The sequence below is a fragment of the Mytilus edulis genome, chromosome 9 (assembly GCF_963676685.1).
Source record: "Mytilus edulis chromosome 9, xbMytEdul2.2, whole genome shotgun sequence".
NCBI lineage: Eukaryota > Metazoa > Mollusca > Bivalvia > Mytilida > Mytilidae > Mytilus > Mytilus edulis.
This window is the reverse complement of record NC_092352.1, coordinates 63038818-63057730: the sequence shown is the minus strand read 5'-3', so window position 1 is coordinate 63057730 and position 18913 is coordinate 63038818. Positions and strand designations below refer to the sequence as shown.

The 18913-nt window shown below is 31.1% G+C and overlaps 1 protein-coding gene across 6 annotated transcripts in view; it reads right to left on the bottom strand.

The window, feature by feature from the left end:
- Positions 1–18913, bottom strand: part of LOC139488775 (phosphoinositide 3-kinase adapter protein 1-like) — a 31930-nt gene that overhangs the window by 10984 nt on the left and 2033 nt on the right. For all 6 annotated transcript variants that reach the window (XM_071274667.1, XM_071274670.1, XM_071274666.1 and 3 more), the window contains exons 2-11: positions 14331–14940; positions 11345–11477; positions 9787–10047; positions 8713–8912; positions 7749–7842; positions 7316–7384; positions 3546–3656; positions 2451–2770; positions 1971–2037; positions 266–378 (exon numbers count right to left, since the gene is read on the bottom strand). In XM_071274667.1, coding sequence (XP_071130768.1) covers positions 266–378; positions 1971–2037; positions 2451–2770; positions 3546–3656; positions 7316–7384; positions 7749–7842; positions 8713–8912; positions 9787–10047; positions 11345–11477; positions 14331–14837 — 1875 coding nt within the window. In that variant the 5' untranslated portion in view covers positions 14838–14940. The remainder of the gene's footprint in view (positions 1–265; positions 379–1970; positions 2038–2450; positions 2771–3545; positions 3657–7315; positions 7385–7748; positions 7843–8712; positions 8913–9786; positions 10048–11344; positions 11478–14330; positions 14941–18913) is intronic.

Below are 18913 nucleotides of genomic sequence, written 5' to 3'. Positions count from 1 at the left end.
ATTCGAAGCTTCCTACTACTGAATATGTAAAAACTCATCAAATATACCAGGTTTAGAATTTCGTATGCCAAACCGAACGTTCGTATACGTGAAACTCATCAGTAGAGTGCGGTTTTAAACAAACAGAAGGCCAAATTCATTACAAAGTTGAACAGCATGAAAAACCAAGAATTTCAAAAAGTGCAATATATATCTTAGACAATGTATGAGTGGGGTTAGATAAAAATAAATCAATATTTATTTATAAACAATAAACTATACTTACATCAATACAATCACTGTCAGATGCACTCTCCTCGTGCATGCTTCCTAAACTGCTATCTCTCCAATCCGATTGGGTACTCATTGTACTGCCTCTTGATCCTCCACTTGATGAGCCTGATTTGAAAACAAATAATTATATATATATAGATTCAATTAACGTTTTCCCTCTAAATTTCCCTTTCTGCCCTGGGAATAGTAAATATATCAAAGCTTTTGAAATCTAGTGGAGCATTTTTCCTGTTATAGACAAAACTAAAATAAATCTTACTAAAATAAGGTTTTGTTCACATTGACATAAACTCGGTATTGTGTTAGTGTAATTTATACGTAAACCAAACTCAGTTACGTTCCAATAAAACTCAATGTTTACATTTTTTGTCTACTTACAGTCGATAGTCAATGTAGGACTTGTGTGGATTAAGTGTACACAAACTAGATATTTAGAACATGCATTTTTCCATGCATATTTAAAGAAGAAACTGTTTTTGTATAATAAAAAATGATATTTATAACAATTTTTTAATAAGGTTCTTTACATAATTATTTGTCCAAACTTTATATATTGCTTTGCTATAAAAAAAAAAAAAAAAACAAACGTTATTAGCCCCTTATCCAGACTCAAAGCATCATCATTGCAAAACACATAATTCATTTGAAAATGTCTTCCCGAATCGACTGAACGTACACAGATATATTTGCCAATTTCTCAATCAACGATTCACTTATAAATGCACAACTTAAAAGAGTGTGCGGTAAATGGTGATGTTTTGATAGTATCTCAAATCCGGTAATATGCACTTACAAATATAAAAAAGCATCAATTTTCAATGCACAAGTTGTAATTTTAAGCCAAAGTCGTACTATATGCATGCTAGTATTTGGTCATTGCTCTTGGTTCAAACTCGTGACCTTCTTATTCAAACAAAACTAATGAATTGAGAAAAACACAAATACACAAATATGTTTCACCAAATTATGAACTCGCTATAATATATATATCTTTTTAAATATTGCGTCTATACAAATGTATGCTATTTGAAACAAACAGAAAAGATAAAAACGCAGTAATCCTAAACATTTAAATCCTTTTGCAGCCTACGTTTTTTATAGAAAAATCAAGACTTTAAATCTTTAAAGTACTGCAAGTCACCAAAAAAGCTTTCATAAAGCAGAAACGATTTTAAATTGAAAGGTGTGTAAAAGGGGGGGGGGGGTATAGACTTTTTTTTACGGTTCATAATATTTTTTCTTTTCTTTTCGCGTGAACATTTCATTCTTTTATTTCGACGCTATCAATCAATTATTTTTCTTCAACACTATAAGCAATAAGCATAATAAGGTATTGGGAAAAACTGGATTCAAAATATTTTCTTTTGTCATCTGTATGACCAAAATTTTTGTTGTCAAATTGGGGATCAGAACATTTTGTAAGGAAAAAACCTTAAACCCCTCCCTCCTCCTCCCTTTTTTAAGTAAACTTGTTGTTCCTTAAGTACTAGAAAAGTTGTTTGAGAAATTTGAATTCGATTCTATGTAATGACCATGTAAATAACATATAGTTTACAAATATGAACAAATCTAATGTACAGATAATTGAACCAGGTTTTTGGATGTGAACAAATTTAATGTGAAACCAGTGTACATATGTGGGTACATGGCGTTTGGTGAGAACACGGCTGAACTCTTTATCTTTGACAAATACTTACTTGAATTACTTATAGTGCTATCCCGTCCTGGAGTGTGTGTCTTACGATCTCTACCCACAGAAGGATGCTTAAAAGATAATAATATTAAAGTTAAACATTTAAAAAATCATATTCAACTCAAACATTTTGCAACCGATACATTACTTTTAGTATCTCACAGTAATAGTTTTCCCAGTTTAAAAATAAATTTTAAAAATCCAGAAACTCCAAGGGCCAGCTGAAGCCGTCTGCGGTTGCGGAATTTTTTCTCTCGCAGTTTTGAAGACCCATTGGTGATTTTAGACTGTTTACTGCTCTTTGGTCTATTTATATACTATTGAATTGTTTTTGAACTAACAAGGTAGCTGAAAAAAAAAATGCATGTTGGGTCTGAGTAAGTTGTAAAATTCCTAAATCATTTTTACACCAATTGAATTAAAAAAAATCATTTCATAAAAATTAAAACGGTTTCTAGTTGTAGACTGAATAATCATATCTTACCGTGATTTGCATTACATATATTTCCTCTGCTGGAGTTTTTTTTCTTGGAGAAACTTTCTGTTTTATTTTTGTAAAAATGCTTTGTCTCTGTTGCTGTTGCTTTTCTGGTTTAAAGACTGTTTGATACTGGTTTCTGAGTTCTTCTATTGCGTGTTGTCGCTCCTTCAGCGATTTCGATTGAGCAGCCTTATTTCTATCCACCCAGGAAGAGTACAGCCTTTCAGCTTCGTCTACGGTAAACTCGCCATTCTTAACCGCATTGCCAATTTCTATTAGTTCATCATGAGTTGAAGATCCTAATGTTGATGCTGTTTGTATAGCTATAATAACCGAATGATAACGAAATCAGGCATTAAAAGTATGTATGTTATTCTACTATAAAGACTTCTAACAAAATAACTGAAATACTTTGAGAAATCAGAAAGTACTATTTACAGGTAAAATAAACATAGTCCCATCATTGTTCATCTCTCAGGATCAATTTATTTTTCTTTAAAAAAACTTAAATTTCCGTTTCAATACATTTTTCATTAAATCTGTCAAGAAATCCTTTAAGGGAATGAGTTCATAGTTAACTGTTTTCGTAATATATAATGCTTCTCGAAAATATAAATTTTCAATTTTTGATATGTTTGTAAAAAAAAGTATCTAACAATTAGTTTTAAGATGTGGATACAATGAATACTTAGGTTAAACGGAATGCATTCTATTTTATATTGGAGCGGAGCACTCCGATATTATAGAAATCCATGCATTATGTCACTTCTGCCAGATTAAATAAAGGCAACAGTAGTATACCTCTGTTCAAAACTCATAAATCCATGGACAGTCTTCTTTTTATTAGCAAGTGTGTTGCTAGAATTGTAATCTAAAACTTTATGTTTTTCAATTTAGATTCGGTAGATTTGGAAGTTGAAATACAGTTCAGAGAATCGTCGCTTTAAAATTTTGTATTTTGATCTAAAGATGCCTTTTATTTGTTTTATTGTGATGCAGTTTGGTTATTACATCACTAATACATACCATGCAATCTTGATACCTTAAAAGCTCACAAGATTCTTTTTTTTTTTCGCAAAGCGACACCACAGTACTTACGCTTAGAACTAATACCCATGAATTCATCTGGTTTCATTCCACCATATTGTTCTTCTTCTTCTGTTGGTTCCGGAGGGAGGGGAACAGATCGAATTGGTCTTGGCATAGTCGCTGGAATTATAAAGACATATCACACATTTACACAGTTGCATATCATATAACATAGGCAAAAATAATGGTTATACAAAAAAAAAATACGTCTTATTATTAGAGGTATCGCATTTAAAAGTATGACAAATGTATTTAATAAGTGGTTGTGAATACACATAAATGGTTTGAATTAATTTTCCGGAAATTGACAACGTACTGACAGTTCCTTGCTCGATTAATTTCAAAACAGCTTCAGCTTCAGCACAGTGGTGTCACAAATGTCCACGAAAATCTTCCACTTACCGTAGCCACGAACTCGTCCTCTTTTCTTCGATTATGATATCAATGATTGCGACTTGTAACCGATTTGAAATTTGTCATGAGAACACGACTGGTCCAACAAATGGTTAAAGAACTACTTATTTTTGAGAGCATATGATTCAATTCTTATTTTCGTTGTATAGAAACTTGTGTTACTCTTGATTAAATTTTGAGAGTTTTATTTCTTTATATTGTGTGTTGTGTAATTACCTGTTACAGTAATGTCTATCGATTTTCCTGAAAACTTGTTTTTATTTCAAAATAAGATTTTCGGCAAGTAATCATTAAGGATTAGAGAATGTACATTTTTTTAATGAATTAAATCACTTAAATGTACTCAAAGTAAGACAAAAGACATTAAGCGTTGAATGACATTTTGATTTAAAGGGTTTTGAAAAATGGTAATGAATCTTGTTGTGGGTATATCGTTTAGTATGTTTCAACATTTTTCAGATTTTACACTACGAATGAAACCAATACAGTGGAATTAGCCGAGCCTCTTTTATTTTTTTTATTTAGAGAAAACTATAACATATGAAGCCACATCCAGATTTATCGAAGTTGCATTCTATCAAATCAGAAAATGATGTTAAAAGTGGCTCAATCCTAAAATAAAATCTGAAGATTGTTCATGTCCTTCCTATGATTATATTAAACAAAGCAAAACAAAATGCAATCAATGGTTTCCGATCTGTACGTGAGTTTGTTTGTTTTTTAAGCGTTACCAGGTTAGGGAGCTACCATTTGATTTTTATGGGGGGCTAGGATGAAAAATTTTGTCCTGCATTTTTTTTAGTTGTAATCTCTGTCCTGCCTTTTTATTTTTAACTCTATTCGGTCCAGCCTTTTTTTTATTAGTTTATCCTGACTTTTTTTACCTAAATTGTCATCCTGCCTTTTTTTTTTAACTCAAAACTCCTGTCCTGCCTTTTTTTTTCAAATTTCATCCTAGCCCCCCCCCCCCCCCCCATAAAAATCAAATGGTAGCTCCCTTAAAGTTAATGTTTCCTTATTCATTTTTCCAGTAACTCGTATGAATTTCTGAATCTTAACGTCTTAAGGTCAGATTGAATAAAACGTTTCTATAATTAAAGATTTTCCAAATTGATATTTCGTAGAATTTCGGAGCATTTGAAAGAAAAATGAAATTTGGGTCAACAGGCTTTCAATATAGATATATAGTTTTATACATTAGCACAATTATTGTAACTGGTTATCAAATGTACCAAGATTATAATTTAATACACCAGACGCGCGTTTCTTTTACATAAGACTCATCAGTGCCGCTCAGATCAAAATAGTTGTAAATTCAAGCAAGTACAAAGATGATGGACCCAAAATTCAAAAAAAATGTGCCAAATACGGCCAAGGTAATCTATGATTTGGATAAGAAAATCCTTATTTTTTCGAGTAAAATCAAAGTTTTTAAGGTATGTAATGGTTTCAGTGTAGTAGTTAACTACAGCTTGAATGAGTATATGAAAATGTGAATGCAATAACATAAGCACAAAACTGCAGCTAAGGTCCTATTTCTATTTTTGTTTCATTGTACAATCCAATAAATTGAAAATCTAGTTTGATAGATTTTTTCAATTACCAAATATACATCAGTTTGTACTCTTTGCAATTAATGATTAAATGATTATCATATCAAAGTTGACTATTTAGTGAGAATTCCGAATTGTCACAAACTGTTAATAAATAAACTCGTCATAGATACAAGGACTAAATTTTGTATATACGCCAGACGCGCGTTTCGTCTACAAAAGACTCATTAGTGAAGCTCGAATCCAAAAAAGTTAAAAAGGCCAAATAAAGTACGAAGTTGAAGAGCATTAAGGACCAAAATTCCTAAAAGTTATGCCAAATACAGCTAAGGTAATCCATGCCTGAGGTAGAAAAGCCTTAGTTTTTCAAAAATTCAAAATTTGTAAACAGTTAATTTATAAATATAACCATATTAATGATAAAATATGTCAGCACAATAAGTGCTGACTACTGGGTTGGTGATACCCTCGGGGAAATAAATCTCCAACAGCAGTGGCATCGACCCAGTGGTTTTAAATAAACTCATCCTAGATATCAGAGCTAAATTTTGTATATACGCCAGACGCGCGTTTCGTCTACAAAAGACTCATCAGTGACGCTCGAATCCAAAAAAGTTAAAAAGGCCAAATAAAGTACGAAGTTGCGGTTACATGAAAATGCATTTTCCGCCTAAGGAATAGACTATTGTAGCTGTATTAGACAAAACCTTTTAAAATTGTAGGTCTTCGGTTTACTTTCTAGGTCATTTTTGCTTTTTTTTTTATTAGAGCTTCAATTATTATTCTTCTGTATATAAAACGCGCATATATCGAACAAAACTTTCAGCCTGGTAAATATGATGAGTGTGTGTCTAACCTGCGAAAATTCACAATGTTTTTGAGATAACCATTGATATGGTAATAATCCTATATCAACCCTTTACAAAATTATCTTTTTTTGTTTCATTTTACATAACCTTCCGAAATACTTGGTATATTTGGTGAAAATTGAAAGAGTAGTTTAACAATGTGTGTACATGTTTTGGATACAACAGATACAGTTAAGCCGGTCTCATATCTTAACTTACATCTAGAAATTGACAATGAGTGTCGATTGAAAACAAAATTTTACGACAAAAGAGATGATTTCAGCTTTCTAGTTGTGAACTTCCATTTCTAAGTAGCAACATTCCAGCAGCACCTGCATACAGTGTATTTATCTCCCAATTGATACGATATTCCCGTGCTTGCATTTCATATCATGATTGTCTTGATAGAGGGTTGTTGCTCACAAGGAAGCTATTAAATCAAGAGTTCCAAATGGCTAAGTTGAAATCATTACTTCTTAAATTCTACGGACGCCATCAAGAGTTGGTTGACCGTTATGGAAATAACCGTTTCACAAATGATATCGGATATTTTCCTTACGTCGTAACTACAATCCCCTTCCCCTTCATGCATGTGACCTACCGAATTAGACTAGATACCGGATTTGTTTATCTCATAAGCAATACGACGGGTGCCACATGTGGAGCAGGATCTGCTTACCCTTCCGGAGCACTTGCGATCACCCCTAGTTTTTGGTGGGATTCGTGTTGTTTATTCTTTAGTTGTCTATGTTGTGTCATGTGTACTATTGTTTGTCTGTTTGTCCTTTTCATCTTTAGCCATGGCGTTGTCAGTTTATTTTCGATTTATGAGTTTAACTGTCCCTCTGGTATCTTTCGTCCCTCTTTTGATAATCTCTTTGTTACATATATTGTACAAATAGTTAAGTTATATGTGTAGTTGAACAAATTCATATCATGTTTACTTCAAAACGGAAACACTTACAGGACTTTTGTTCTAATTGAATTCTCTCTTGCGTTGGTATGGTTTTAATACTTTTGCTTCTTGAGTTTTCTACAATAGATACCAATCCAATACATCCTCAAATTTTGAATTGAATATTACAGTTTCGTTTGTAACAAATTGAAAAGCACATTTTGCGGAATTAGCTGGAATATTTCATCCCGGTATAATATTCTGTTATAACCCACTTAATACATTTCAAAATCTTCTTATTATATGATTTGTATCCTAAGTGTTATATCGTATAGCCTCCTATGATATCCTACTATCATTTAATTGTTCAAATCAAATTGATTACAGAAAATTCTATTAATTTTCCTTCAGCCTCTGGCTGAATTTCACACCAAAAACCTTCATTGTGAAGTTTGTGCTTACAAAAGTGTTGTTTAATATAAACATTGTATTTCCTCTTTACCTATTGCCTGAATCCGATCTCTTTCAAGCTCTTCTTGGTTAGAGTAGTTGTTATCCATAGCCAAATGTATATAATCAACCATAGTTTGAGTTTCCTGAAAGATAATCATATCAACATGTTGGCCATGGTCGGGTAAAGAGTAAAATCACGAAAATACTGAACTCCGAGGAAAATTTAAAACGGAACGTTCCTCATCAAATGGTAAAATCACAAAAATACTGAACTCAGAGGAAAATTTTAAACGGAAAGTTCCTTATCAAATGGCAAAAAAAGCTCCACACATTTAACGAACGGATAGCAACTGTCATATTCCTGATTTGGTACAGGCGTTTTTATATGTAGAAATAGTGGATTGAATCTAGTTTTACAGCTAGCTAAACCTCTCACTTGTATGACAGTCGCATCAAATTCTATTATATTGACAACGTTAACAAAACAAACATACATAATAGGTTAAAATGTCAAAAATAGGGGTACAGCAGTCAACATTGTGTTATAATCTTAATAACTAAAAAGACAAATATGTAACAAAGAAGGACAAAATGGCATATAGGTCAAGCATACAAGCAAATATTAACGACAAGAATACACAAATGTATCATAGTACAATAACATAATGGCGGGATGTATACGTTTTTTTCGTGGTTTTGAAATTAAAACTACCACACTAACATGATTCTCTGTCTAAATAATTATACATGTGTGCATTTTGTGCGCAATATAAATATCGATATCTCCTGATGATTGTAGATTTTAGTTTTCGTAAATACAATTAAAAAAAATATGAAATATGTGATTTTATTTCTTTTACAGATTTGTTTAACTTTGTTTTAACAAATATCTGTATAGTTTTATGAAGTATAATAACACTCAATCATATATTCAAATTAAAGAGTTATACACTTCGTATAATGTATTTGCGAAATGTGTATTCCGTCAACGACTGGGTCAATAACAAACTTACAAAATGTGTTCTCATATGTTCAGCTAGATCTACATGACCGTTTAATTCGGCAAGATCAGCCGGGTCGTGTCCGTCTTTGTTTTCTATTTGAAAGGCGGCACTAGAACCAGGGGTGTCTAAGATATTGCATGTCAAATCCTCTAATCCATGCTTGGCTGCGAAATGTAGTAATGTTGGTATCTCCTGGTCACTTTCGATTACTGTTGATAATATAAATAATGTAAATAGATAAACATCATTACATAGTGATACTAAGTTAAAAAGATACGTTATCAAAATCTACTCACTGGTATGTTGTACTTAAAAGTTTGAAATTCAAATGCGGTGTGTTCCTTAAAATAACCATATTATACATTTAAAATAATATTCATTACGAAAAGGTACATTACTAGTAATCATAATTGGGTTGTACAAATTTGCAATTAAAAACGACCGGAATACACTTGTTTTAAAACAAGGAGGGAAAACATAATGTTACCTTTTTAATAAATTGATTCTTGAGTAGATATACACTTTCACAGCAAATAGCTTAAAACACAAGAGGACACCTTCTTGATAAAAGTTATAAATGTAGTAGAAACCTTACTAGTCATTTTGCACACGTTTTGCGTTAAGCTAAATGTATTCAACAAGTGGTGCACTTGAGTTTACCCAACTTTTTTTTTCTAATTACTTTCCCGATTTTTGTGCGATGTTTTGTAAACTATTAGTTCTTTTCATCGATTTGATTTGGTTGTGGTTTTGTTTTTTCTTGACATATATAATGCATAGTAATTTTTTGTGATCAAAAAAAGTTTATTTAATTTCTTATGCTAAAAAGTCTATATTATTATTATTTCATAGTTCATACATGAGTGTTTTGTGAACTGTTTTTGTCATTCGAATATTTTCCTGTGGAAATAGTTTTGTCTTTTCTGCAGCTTACGATTTCTAATTCCCAACTTTGTATCATCTTTTTCATGGACAATTTTGTTAGTTGTCATTTGAAAATTTGATATTTCCGAATGCTAACGCATCACAATATCAACTTAACACGAAATATAGTTATCAAATATGTACACAAAAAAAACTCACGTTCTTGAAAGGGCATGTCCTGAGCCTGGACTTTCATCAATTCAGACAAGGTTCCATCGCTAGGAATACTTTTGTCGAATAATTCTAACAATTTACTGTCTAGGACTTGTTTTTCATTAGCATCCACACCTAAGACTTGTGCTAAAAAGTCTAAACATTCGTAAGCAGCTAGATTAGGCTTCACAATTTTCAGAACACAATCCGCTGTTTTCTCACTATCACATAATAACGAAATACGTACGTCTCCAGATTTTGGTAATGCTGAAAATAGACTTTTATTGTGATTTGTGAAATTTTAGTAATCGTCACTTTTTGTTAAGATTAGGGACGGGGGAAATTCACACCATTGTGTTGTGTTAAAAGTCGTATTATAGCCTTTTTGTTCTGATGCAGCTTAAATTACCACTAACCAATCAATCAATCAATCAATCAATCAATCACTCAATATTAAAAACTGTATGTTGGTATCTTGTATTGACGTACAGCAAGGTATAGCAAACATCTTCTTTCGTTCCTGTAGGATCATGGCTTCACATTTTGTAATCCAAATATCTGCCATTTTGTCTTCAGAAGATAGTTGTCTCATTGGCAATAATACCACATCTGCTAATATTTAAATCGGAATAACTAAAAGCAATCTCAGATTATTTAAGGACGTTAATTTAAATAAGCAAGTATATATTTACTTATCCCGATTTGATATCATTCATTTGATTTTTAGGTACTAGTAAGTATCTACATGTTCAAACATCACAATATACCATAAAATGGTTGGCAGTCCAAACCGCCCAGGAATTATGAACACGGATTTATATCCGAATTTTGATGAGGAATTAACTACTGCCAATCTTTCATAAAACAGCAATATATAACGCACATAAAGGAATGTAATTTGAGGGACATTTTATTTTAATTCAATATAAGGATTATTCCATGTCAACATATTCTTTCAAGTCGTAGATTTTGTTTTAGGATTCAAATTTTGAATAAAACAACGTATCACTTTATAAAATGATGAATTTTGTAAACAAAGTACTAATGTACAATGTACAAAGTAAAAGTACAAATTATAATTTGTACATTTTTTTTGTACAAATAATAAATTGTACAAAAGGATGTACACAAAATAAATATTAATGGAGAGTAACATCACATGCAACCCCAAGAAAATTGACTACCCTAAACGTCATGAGCTTTGATATGTAGACCCATCTTTAAATACTTGAGTTTCTCTTCTTCTATAGAAAAATGACTGCTTTTATTTCGGTAAATACGTGATTTAAATGACTCTTAATATTTAAATGCAAATATGTTGTTTAACTGACTTCTAGCACGAAAAGGAATTCCTGTGACGAATGAAATGAAATGAAATAAAATCAAATGCCTTAAAATGAATGTGAAATATTCATTCTAATTTATGCGTGGGTCATTTTTAATGCAGGAAATTCATGCTATTGTTTAAACATAGATTTATATGAAGATATGTATAATTTTGATTTAAACCAATGTTGATGATTTTGAGATAACATATATGTAATTGATTGTACAATGTACTTACATGGTACCCGGAAAAGATATGTATATTCATTTATTGACTCTTTTGCGTCAACTATCTTATCAAATTCGTTGAACAAGACCTGAACAGCGCCACCTGGTGGTTTCTGGAATATAATCGCAACATTTTCGTTTGCCTACAACAAAAATAAATTTAGCTATATATACACTCATTAGGTTCCAACTGCCCCTTCTTATGGACCAGTCACAGTTGGTTAAAACTTGCATTTTAGAATACAACGACTATAACAATATCGATTATAGAATCAAATGGATCAACATGTGTTTTTTTTTTTTTTAATTTTAACGAATTTACGAGATTATTGTAGAAATATGATCGACCTTCAGTAATGTAATAAGAATAGCTCTTCAAGTTTGGTAAAATTCATATTTGACGTTCATTCTTTCAAGGTACATACAATAAGCCCATTTTTCCCATTTTTGTTTATATTTAGCACAAAATTATTCTCTTTTCTTGATTATACGGCGTGAAGCAAAAATCATTCAACCAATCATCTCTTCTTTGTATGCCCCTTTTCTGTATTCTTTATATCTGTGATCCACTATTATCTAATCTGTTAAACTAATCCAGACCCTCATTATACGTATATGATCGTTTTCTTAAATTTTTGTTTATTCAAGGACAGGAAAGAAAACCTTTGAAGACTTGCACTTCATAGTATCTAATTACATTACAAAAAGGAAGTATTACTTTAATATAACTAGAACCAAAGACCAATCGAGAAAAGGGACATTGGTGTTGCGTACACGAAGCAACATTTCGAAATAACTATTTATTTAGAATACAGCACTTTCATTTCTGGTTTTAAGCTTACAAATATTATAAGGTCTTCTAAAAATAAACAGAGACATCAAATTGACAAGATCAGCTTTGCAGACTAAGAACAAATGTTTATTTCGGTAAACTGTTTGAAACAAGGAAAAAGAAAATGCACTCCTAAATAAACAAACGTTTTGGCGGAAATAACTAATGAAATAAAACAGAAAGCTATTATCAAGTTTAAATCTTTGATTATTGTTACAAAACTACACGGAAATCACAAAACGAGTCATTTGTGTATTTGGGTCTTTGGACTTTCATCTCATTATAGAAACCTTTTCTGATATGTATGTTGGATTCTAGCTAGATGTCTGACTCCGACTAGAACTACGTTTTCAACATATCCGCATTTGTCCCATTAGTGGTGCTCGAAACTAAATTATTGAAATTCCACAACATGATGAAAATGTTTAATAGATAATATAATTACAAAAGAAATCAGCTATAACCGAACCGAAGGAATAAGAGCTCCATGTATGCAAGTAAATTTTGAGGAATTTCTTCCGCAGGAATAAATAAACTCATCATAGATACCAGGACCAAATTTAGGATACGCCAGACGCCAATTTCGTCTACAAAAGACTCATCAGTGACGCTCGAATCAAAAAAAGTAAAAAAGGCCAAATAAAGTACGAAGTTGAAGAGCATTAAGGACCAAAATTCCTAAAAGTTTTGCCAAATACAGCTAAGGTAATCTATGCCAGAGGTTACTTTAGCTGTATTTTAAAAACTTATCGGAATTTCAGGTCTTCAGTGCTTTTCAACTTCCTAACTTATCGTTTAAAAAGTTTTTTGAAAAGCGCTTTAAATTTTTTTCACAACTACTGCATTTGTGCTATTGAGGTTTCCTCCTCGATGATATTACTACTAGTCAGCTTCTTTGTGTTGACATGAATGTTCATTTATATTATCATAATTATAAATTAACGGTGTTTACATTTTGAATTTTTCGAAAGAATCAGGATTTTGTACAAAAGGAATAGAAAACCTTGGCTGTATTTTATTTTGGAACTCCTTAACTTCGCACTTTGGCCTTTTCCTCTTTTTGATTCGAGCATCACTAATGAATCTTTTGTAGACGAAGAGCGCGTCTGGTTATCAAAATTTTAAGTGTTTTTTTTTATATACATATGGCATAAACTGTCATGTTGATGCTGATTTGTATTGACTAAATTCTTATAGTTCAAGCTGTCATGTTTAATGTTTTGTAGTGACTAAATTCTTATTGTTCAAACTATCATGTTCAATGTTTTGTGTTGACTAAATACTTATGGTTCAAGCTGTCGTGTTTAATGTTTTGTGTTGACTAAATACTTACGGTTAAAGCTGCTATATTTACTGATTTGTGTTGAAAAGATACTTATGGTTCAAGCTGTCATGTTTAATGATTTTTGTTGACAAGATACTTATGGTTCAAGTTGTCATGTTTAATGATTTGTGTTGACTGAATATGTATTGTTCAAGCTGTCATGTTTACTGATTTGTGTTGACTGAATACTTATTGTTCAAGCTGTCATGTTTTATGATTCGTATTAACTACATACTTCTGGTTAAATCTGTTATGTTTACTGATTTGTGTTGACTAGATACTTATGGTTCAATATATCATGTTTAATGATTCGTATTGACAAAATACTTAAGGTTCAAGCTGTCATGTTTACTAATTTGTGTTGACTGAATACTTATGATACAAAATGTCATGTCAACTCAAATGTGTTGACTATAAATACTAATAGCTCAAGCTGTCATATTGACTGATTTATGTTCATTTGATACTTTGTGCTTTATGTTTTAGTTGTATCTATTTTTTAAAGACTTGTTATGAAAATATGAAGCTTGTCGTATAAACTCGTTCTATTTATCCACTTGTCTTTATAGAGCATAACGAAAATGAAAGGATATAGTGTTTCTACTCATAACACTAAGTCACTTTGCTCTCTTGTTTATTGCTAATGGAAAACATGGTAGTTGTTGTCCTTTACGGTTAATAGATGATGCATTTAACTTTCAAAAATGAATTTGATACCATTCTTGAAGACCAGACTTTTTGTTATTTTGCTAACAAAGAACATGCTACCTATGAAGACACAATATTAGTATACTGATTATTTGCATGAAAAGCAGCAAAGGTTGAAAAATATACAATTACCTTGTACACACAGTTTGGGACAATTTTAGCGGATCTCTTCGATTTTCTTAAATGTCTTTTCTTCGGTAAAGGCTTCACTATTATTTCCGGCACCCGAGACTGTTCCTCAAGAACTTCGAAAATACTGGCTATAGTTTCAGTACATTCCTGTTTAGTTTCAAGGCTCTGAAATAGTTTCCAACTTTTTGGGTCAACTGCTAATGCTGTTTGAAGGCGTGAGATATCATCATTTTCCACGTAATACTGTAGACAAATTATGCACGGGTGATTCACCAATATTTTTTGAAATCTTTCTATTTCTGACTCGCTGTCAAAGAATTCTATCATACAAGGACTACATAATATAACTACCAATTTGTATGTAGATAATTCTGTCAAATCAATAATTTCTCCGATATTTTGAAAGTTTATCTTTAATTCTGAATTTCCTTTGAGAAATAGCTCTTCAAGGTATCCAGCAAAGTCTTCGACATCTTCACAGTTAAAAAGAACACAAATGTCTTTCATTTTTACTTCCTTCAAGTGAACATGATATAACTTATCGCAGCAACATTTTAATTTACACTCCTCAATCTTTTTTTTATCACACTCTTACACAAACATCATGAGTCTGGAATAGAAGGTATAATTAAGCATCATTTCATTGTATTTCAGAATATCATATGATGTTATATTTGTATCATAAATAAATATAAATCGCGCTGTGTCTGACATTGTCCATTAATACAAAAAGGTAGGCTTTATAGGAAATCGTTCGGAAAACTGTTTTTGAAATTGCTCATGTGTGTAAGAGTTTTAGTTCCAGTGTTTATTGAAATAATCAAGAATAATACGTTTTCCCCAGATTTCTGCTTTAAAAATAAATCTAAACAGGTTAGTTCTTGGCATTTCACAATATATCCTCTGTGATGCCCTTTCACATTATGAACTTTTTTCTTCTATGCTAGTATTTGGTTTCAGATCAGTTGAATGCTCTGGATGAGCTTTTTTCTCTTGGCCTTCAAATTTAGTTCATGATATGTTCATTAAATATGTGTATTTTCGTCTCGTTGATTTCAATTGGACATTCAAAATGACCGTAAGTGGAGTTTAGTTGAAATAGTAATATAATGGCAAATGACAGTTTCGGTTTCTTTAAAAGAGAAAGAGAAGGAAGAGAGAAAAGAAACCAGTGCCGGAATGATTTTTAGGAAGTAATAAAAACTACTGTTGCTTTGGTTCTAGTGAATGGTCCGATTCAAGAGCCAGTGAATGGACTGAAACGAAATTAAGGATATTAACAAGTGTTTATACGTACCGATTAAAAATTTCGAATTGCTTCAAAATTGACATTGAGGGGAAAAGTTTTCCTCAAATACAGATGAAGTGAAACGGAAAGAAAACATGCAAGAATGCTGAAAAACACTTGACACTAACTATTAGTTTAGTGTCTCCGAATGAGCCATGGAGTGAATAAGGCCAGTAAGCTGGACATATTTGTCCACAATTTATATGGTATTTGATTAACGAGATATTTTAATGTAACACACAATACGAATTGTACTGACACTTGTCGCATGTCCCTTTGTAGATATATGCTATCAGTGAGGTTCAAAATTCACAATCGCCGCCTGTGTAGATCTACGTTACATTGTATAGTTTGTTTCCAAAAATATACTATAAAAAGTCTTATTTTCATATGTGGTGGCCTCATTTATATGTGGACCACCTCATATTTTTGTTGTTACCAACGAAGTCTGACAGGTTTGTCATAATTCTTTGTTGATTAACACATTTTCTCTTATGTCATTATACATATTATAATTTTTTACACACAAGTCTATAAAAAGGAAACATAGTTTATGACAATCATACATATACCAAATGTATGGCAGCCGTTCAATTTTACAACAGAAGTTTCATTAATTTAATGTCGAGTTAGAGGGTGTTTTTGAAACTCAGCATTCAATTCTTATATTTACAGAGTTTCGAAATAGAACAAAAATACTAGTATATTACAAGATTTGTTTCAGTTATATAAATATCGATTTATGACTATAGGTTGCACTTTGTAAATACATCTGTTTCTCAAACCACGCCTCTTTTGGGGAGATTTAGAATATTCATAGAAAATTAATTTTGTTTACATATTGGTTCCCCATATTTTGACCTTTGAAAAAATTGTAGTGCATCTGAACTTTCAATTCTAGGATAAGATTTTTTTCAAAACTTCATAGCCGTAAAAGGGGTTCCTATGGGAAATTGCTTTGTCAATATTTTACAGAAATGTAACCTATAGAGTAGCGATATACTAGTATTGCATTATTTTCAACATTTTGAATCTGACTGTAAAACTTTAAACACAAAACTTGACAACAGAAATTGTCTAATGAGAAGTACCATCCCATATGAATCAAGTATACGTCATTAAGCTGAAATTGCTAAAGAGAAGATGTCGATTTCAAAGTAGATATCTAAGAAAATATTTGTTAAATTTTTCAAACATTTATATCATTTTATTATAAACTTATTTTTATCAATTATTCGAATTGAAAATATATATTGTTAACTATATTTTTTCAAATTGATGAAATTTATGATTTTTTAAAAGCACACAAACAATGCAAAAAGCAGTGTTAATTACTTTGGTGCGCGGAGCTAATAATTATACAAACTTGGCATGGGAATAGGACAGTTTGTATTCATACAAAATGACAACAAATTACAAAATCAAATGATTGGTATTTAATTCTTCGTGTGTATATTGAACAGTTAATATGATCTCCTTTGAAATTCAAACTACATGGTTTAGAATTATGATTAAAACAACTGACATGTTTCAGTCGGGTATATATTCACGTTAAGATCGTGTTAATAAGTTTTTGACCGAAATAAGACCAAATGTACAAAATTTTAAAAGTAATTTTAGCAAAAACTCGAAAATTAATTGATAGAGGTGCAACATAACAACGTAATTTAAAAATGTATTTTTTTAAAAACATTTATGTTTCCAAATTGTTATACATTCTAACGGACTGTTACCCAAATAAAGGGGTCGCTGATCACATCCGGTACTTTACATACAGTTTATAGTTTGTTTGAGTTCTATAAATCATCAATTTTTTTTTTTATCAATAATCAAATTTTAAAATAAAGTTCTTTAATTTGTAGCATGTATATTTATCTTTATGAAAAAATTATCATATACTATTACTTTAAAGATAAAAGTTATTATGATCAACAATTTCAGAAAAAGTCAATTAGCAAGCAACCTTCTAACTTGAAGGATGGATATGGGTTTGTTTCTGAGTCAGAACTGTTTTTGTAATTTTTCAACAATATCAATCAAATTATTCTTTTTTAAATTTAACACTTTAATGTATGAGGAAAATCTGGATTCAGAATAAAAAAAAATCATATGCTAGACCCCAATATTTTTTGTGGGTATCAGAATATTCTTTTACCAAAAAATATAGGTTATCATTATCCCTATTGGCTACCTTGAAGGTGGCACGGTAGTATTTGCATTCCAGAATTTAGGTCGCTCTTTTGTGTACCCAACCTAATTCAATGTATCTGAACAGTGTAATTGGACAAAACATACAGTATCAACTGAACACACTTTCCCAAACTGAGGGATGAATCAGGTATAGAAAAATATGAAATAATTTAACACAGATGAAAATGATTTTTTGAGATTTTTTTTAATTGTGTATTCACTGCATGATAAAAGACCTAAAAGCACTAGTGGCCTCAGATTTTTTAAAATAGCAAAAGAAGTAAACGGTCATGATACACATTCATATTCATTTATGAATAGTAAAATGAAAGTACTTCAGTCAACTATGAATGTAGATTTTTTTTTGCAGTGTTAGAAAGTGGTGAAAATTCTATCATTATCCCTTATGGGCCAGGAAATACTACCTGAAGTTAAATTGTCGTTCCTTTACAAAAATCTAGAAGTTGAAACGTATACGATTTTATCACGGAAAACGAAATACGTAGTGAGTGTGGTGTATGTTAAATATAAAAAGGTATTGTTCAAACTTAAACAGGAAATCAATATTCTATTTGTTATTTAAATGCAAATATCAAACCTGTCTGTTTAAATAATGGTTATAGAAGGGTATTGAATTGATTATCCAGGATATAAAACTAGAAATATTTTCGAGGCGGATAAATAGAATGATATCATTTTGCTTAAGAAAAAAATATCAGTAAAAAATAGACATTGTAATAGTTATCAAAGCTACCAGGCTTATAATTTATTACGTCAATAAATGAGCCGTTTCATCATTTTCTTCACGAACACGATTAAACTAATAGGGCTTGTCTTTGCGACTAACTGATGTTGATAACTTTTAAACGAGTTTTTACATTTTCAGAGTGAGACGAAATATGAAAATGCATACTTGTTATCGTAGAAAGTGAATTGGAAATTGACTAAAGTAGACAAGTAAAAGAGACAACTTTCTACATCGACTATCCATAATGAAAACACCAATAATGTAACAAAAGATAACTGAATTGAAATAAGGAAATGTTGAAACACTGTGTACGCTTTCTAGAAATCCAACGTGTGTTGTGTAGACATTTATTGAATA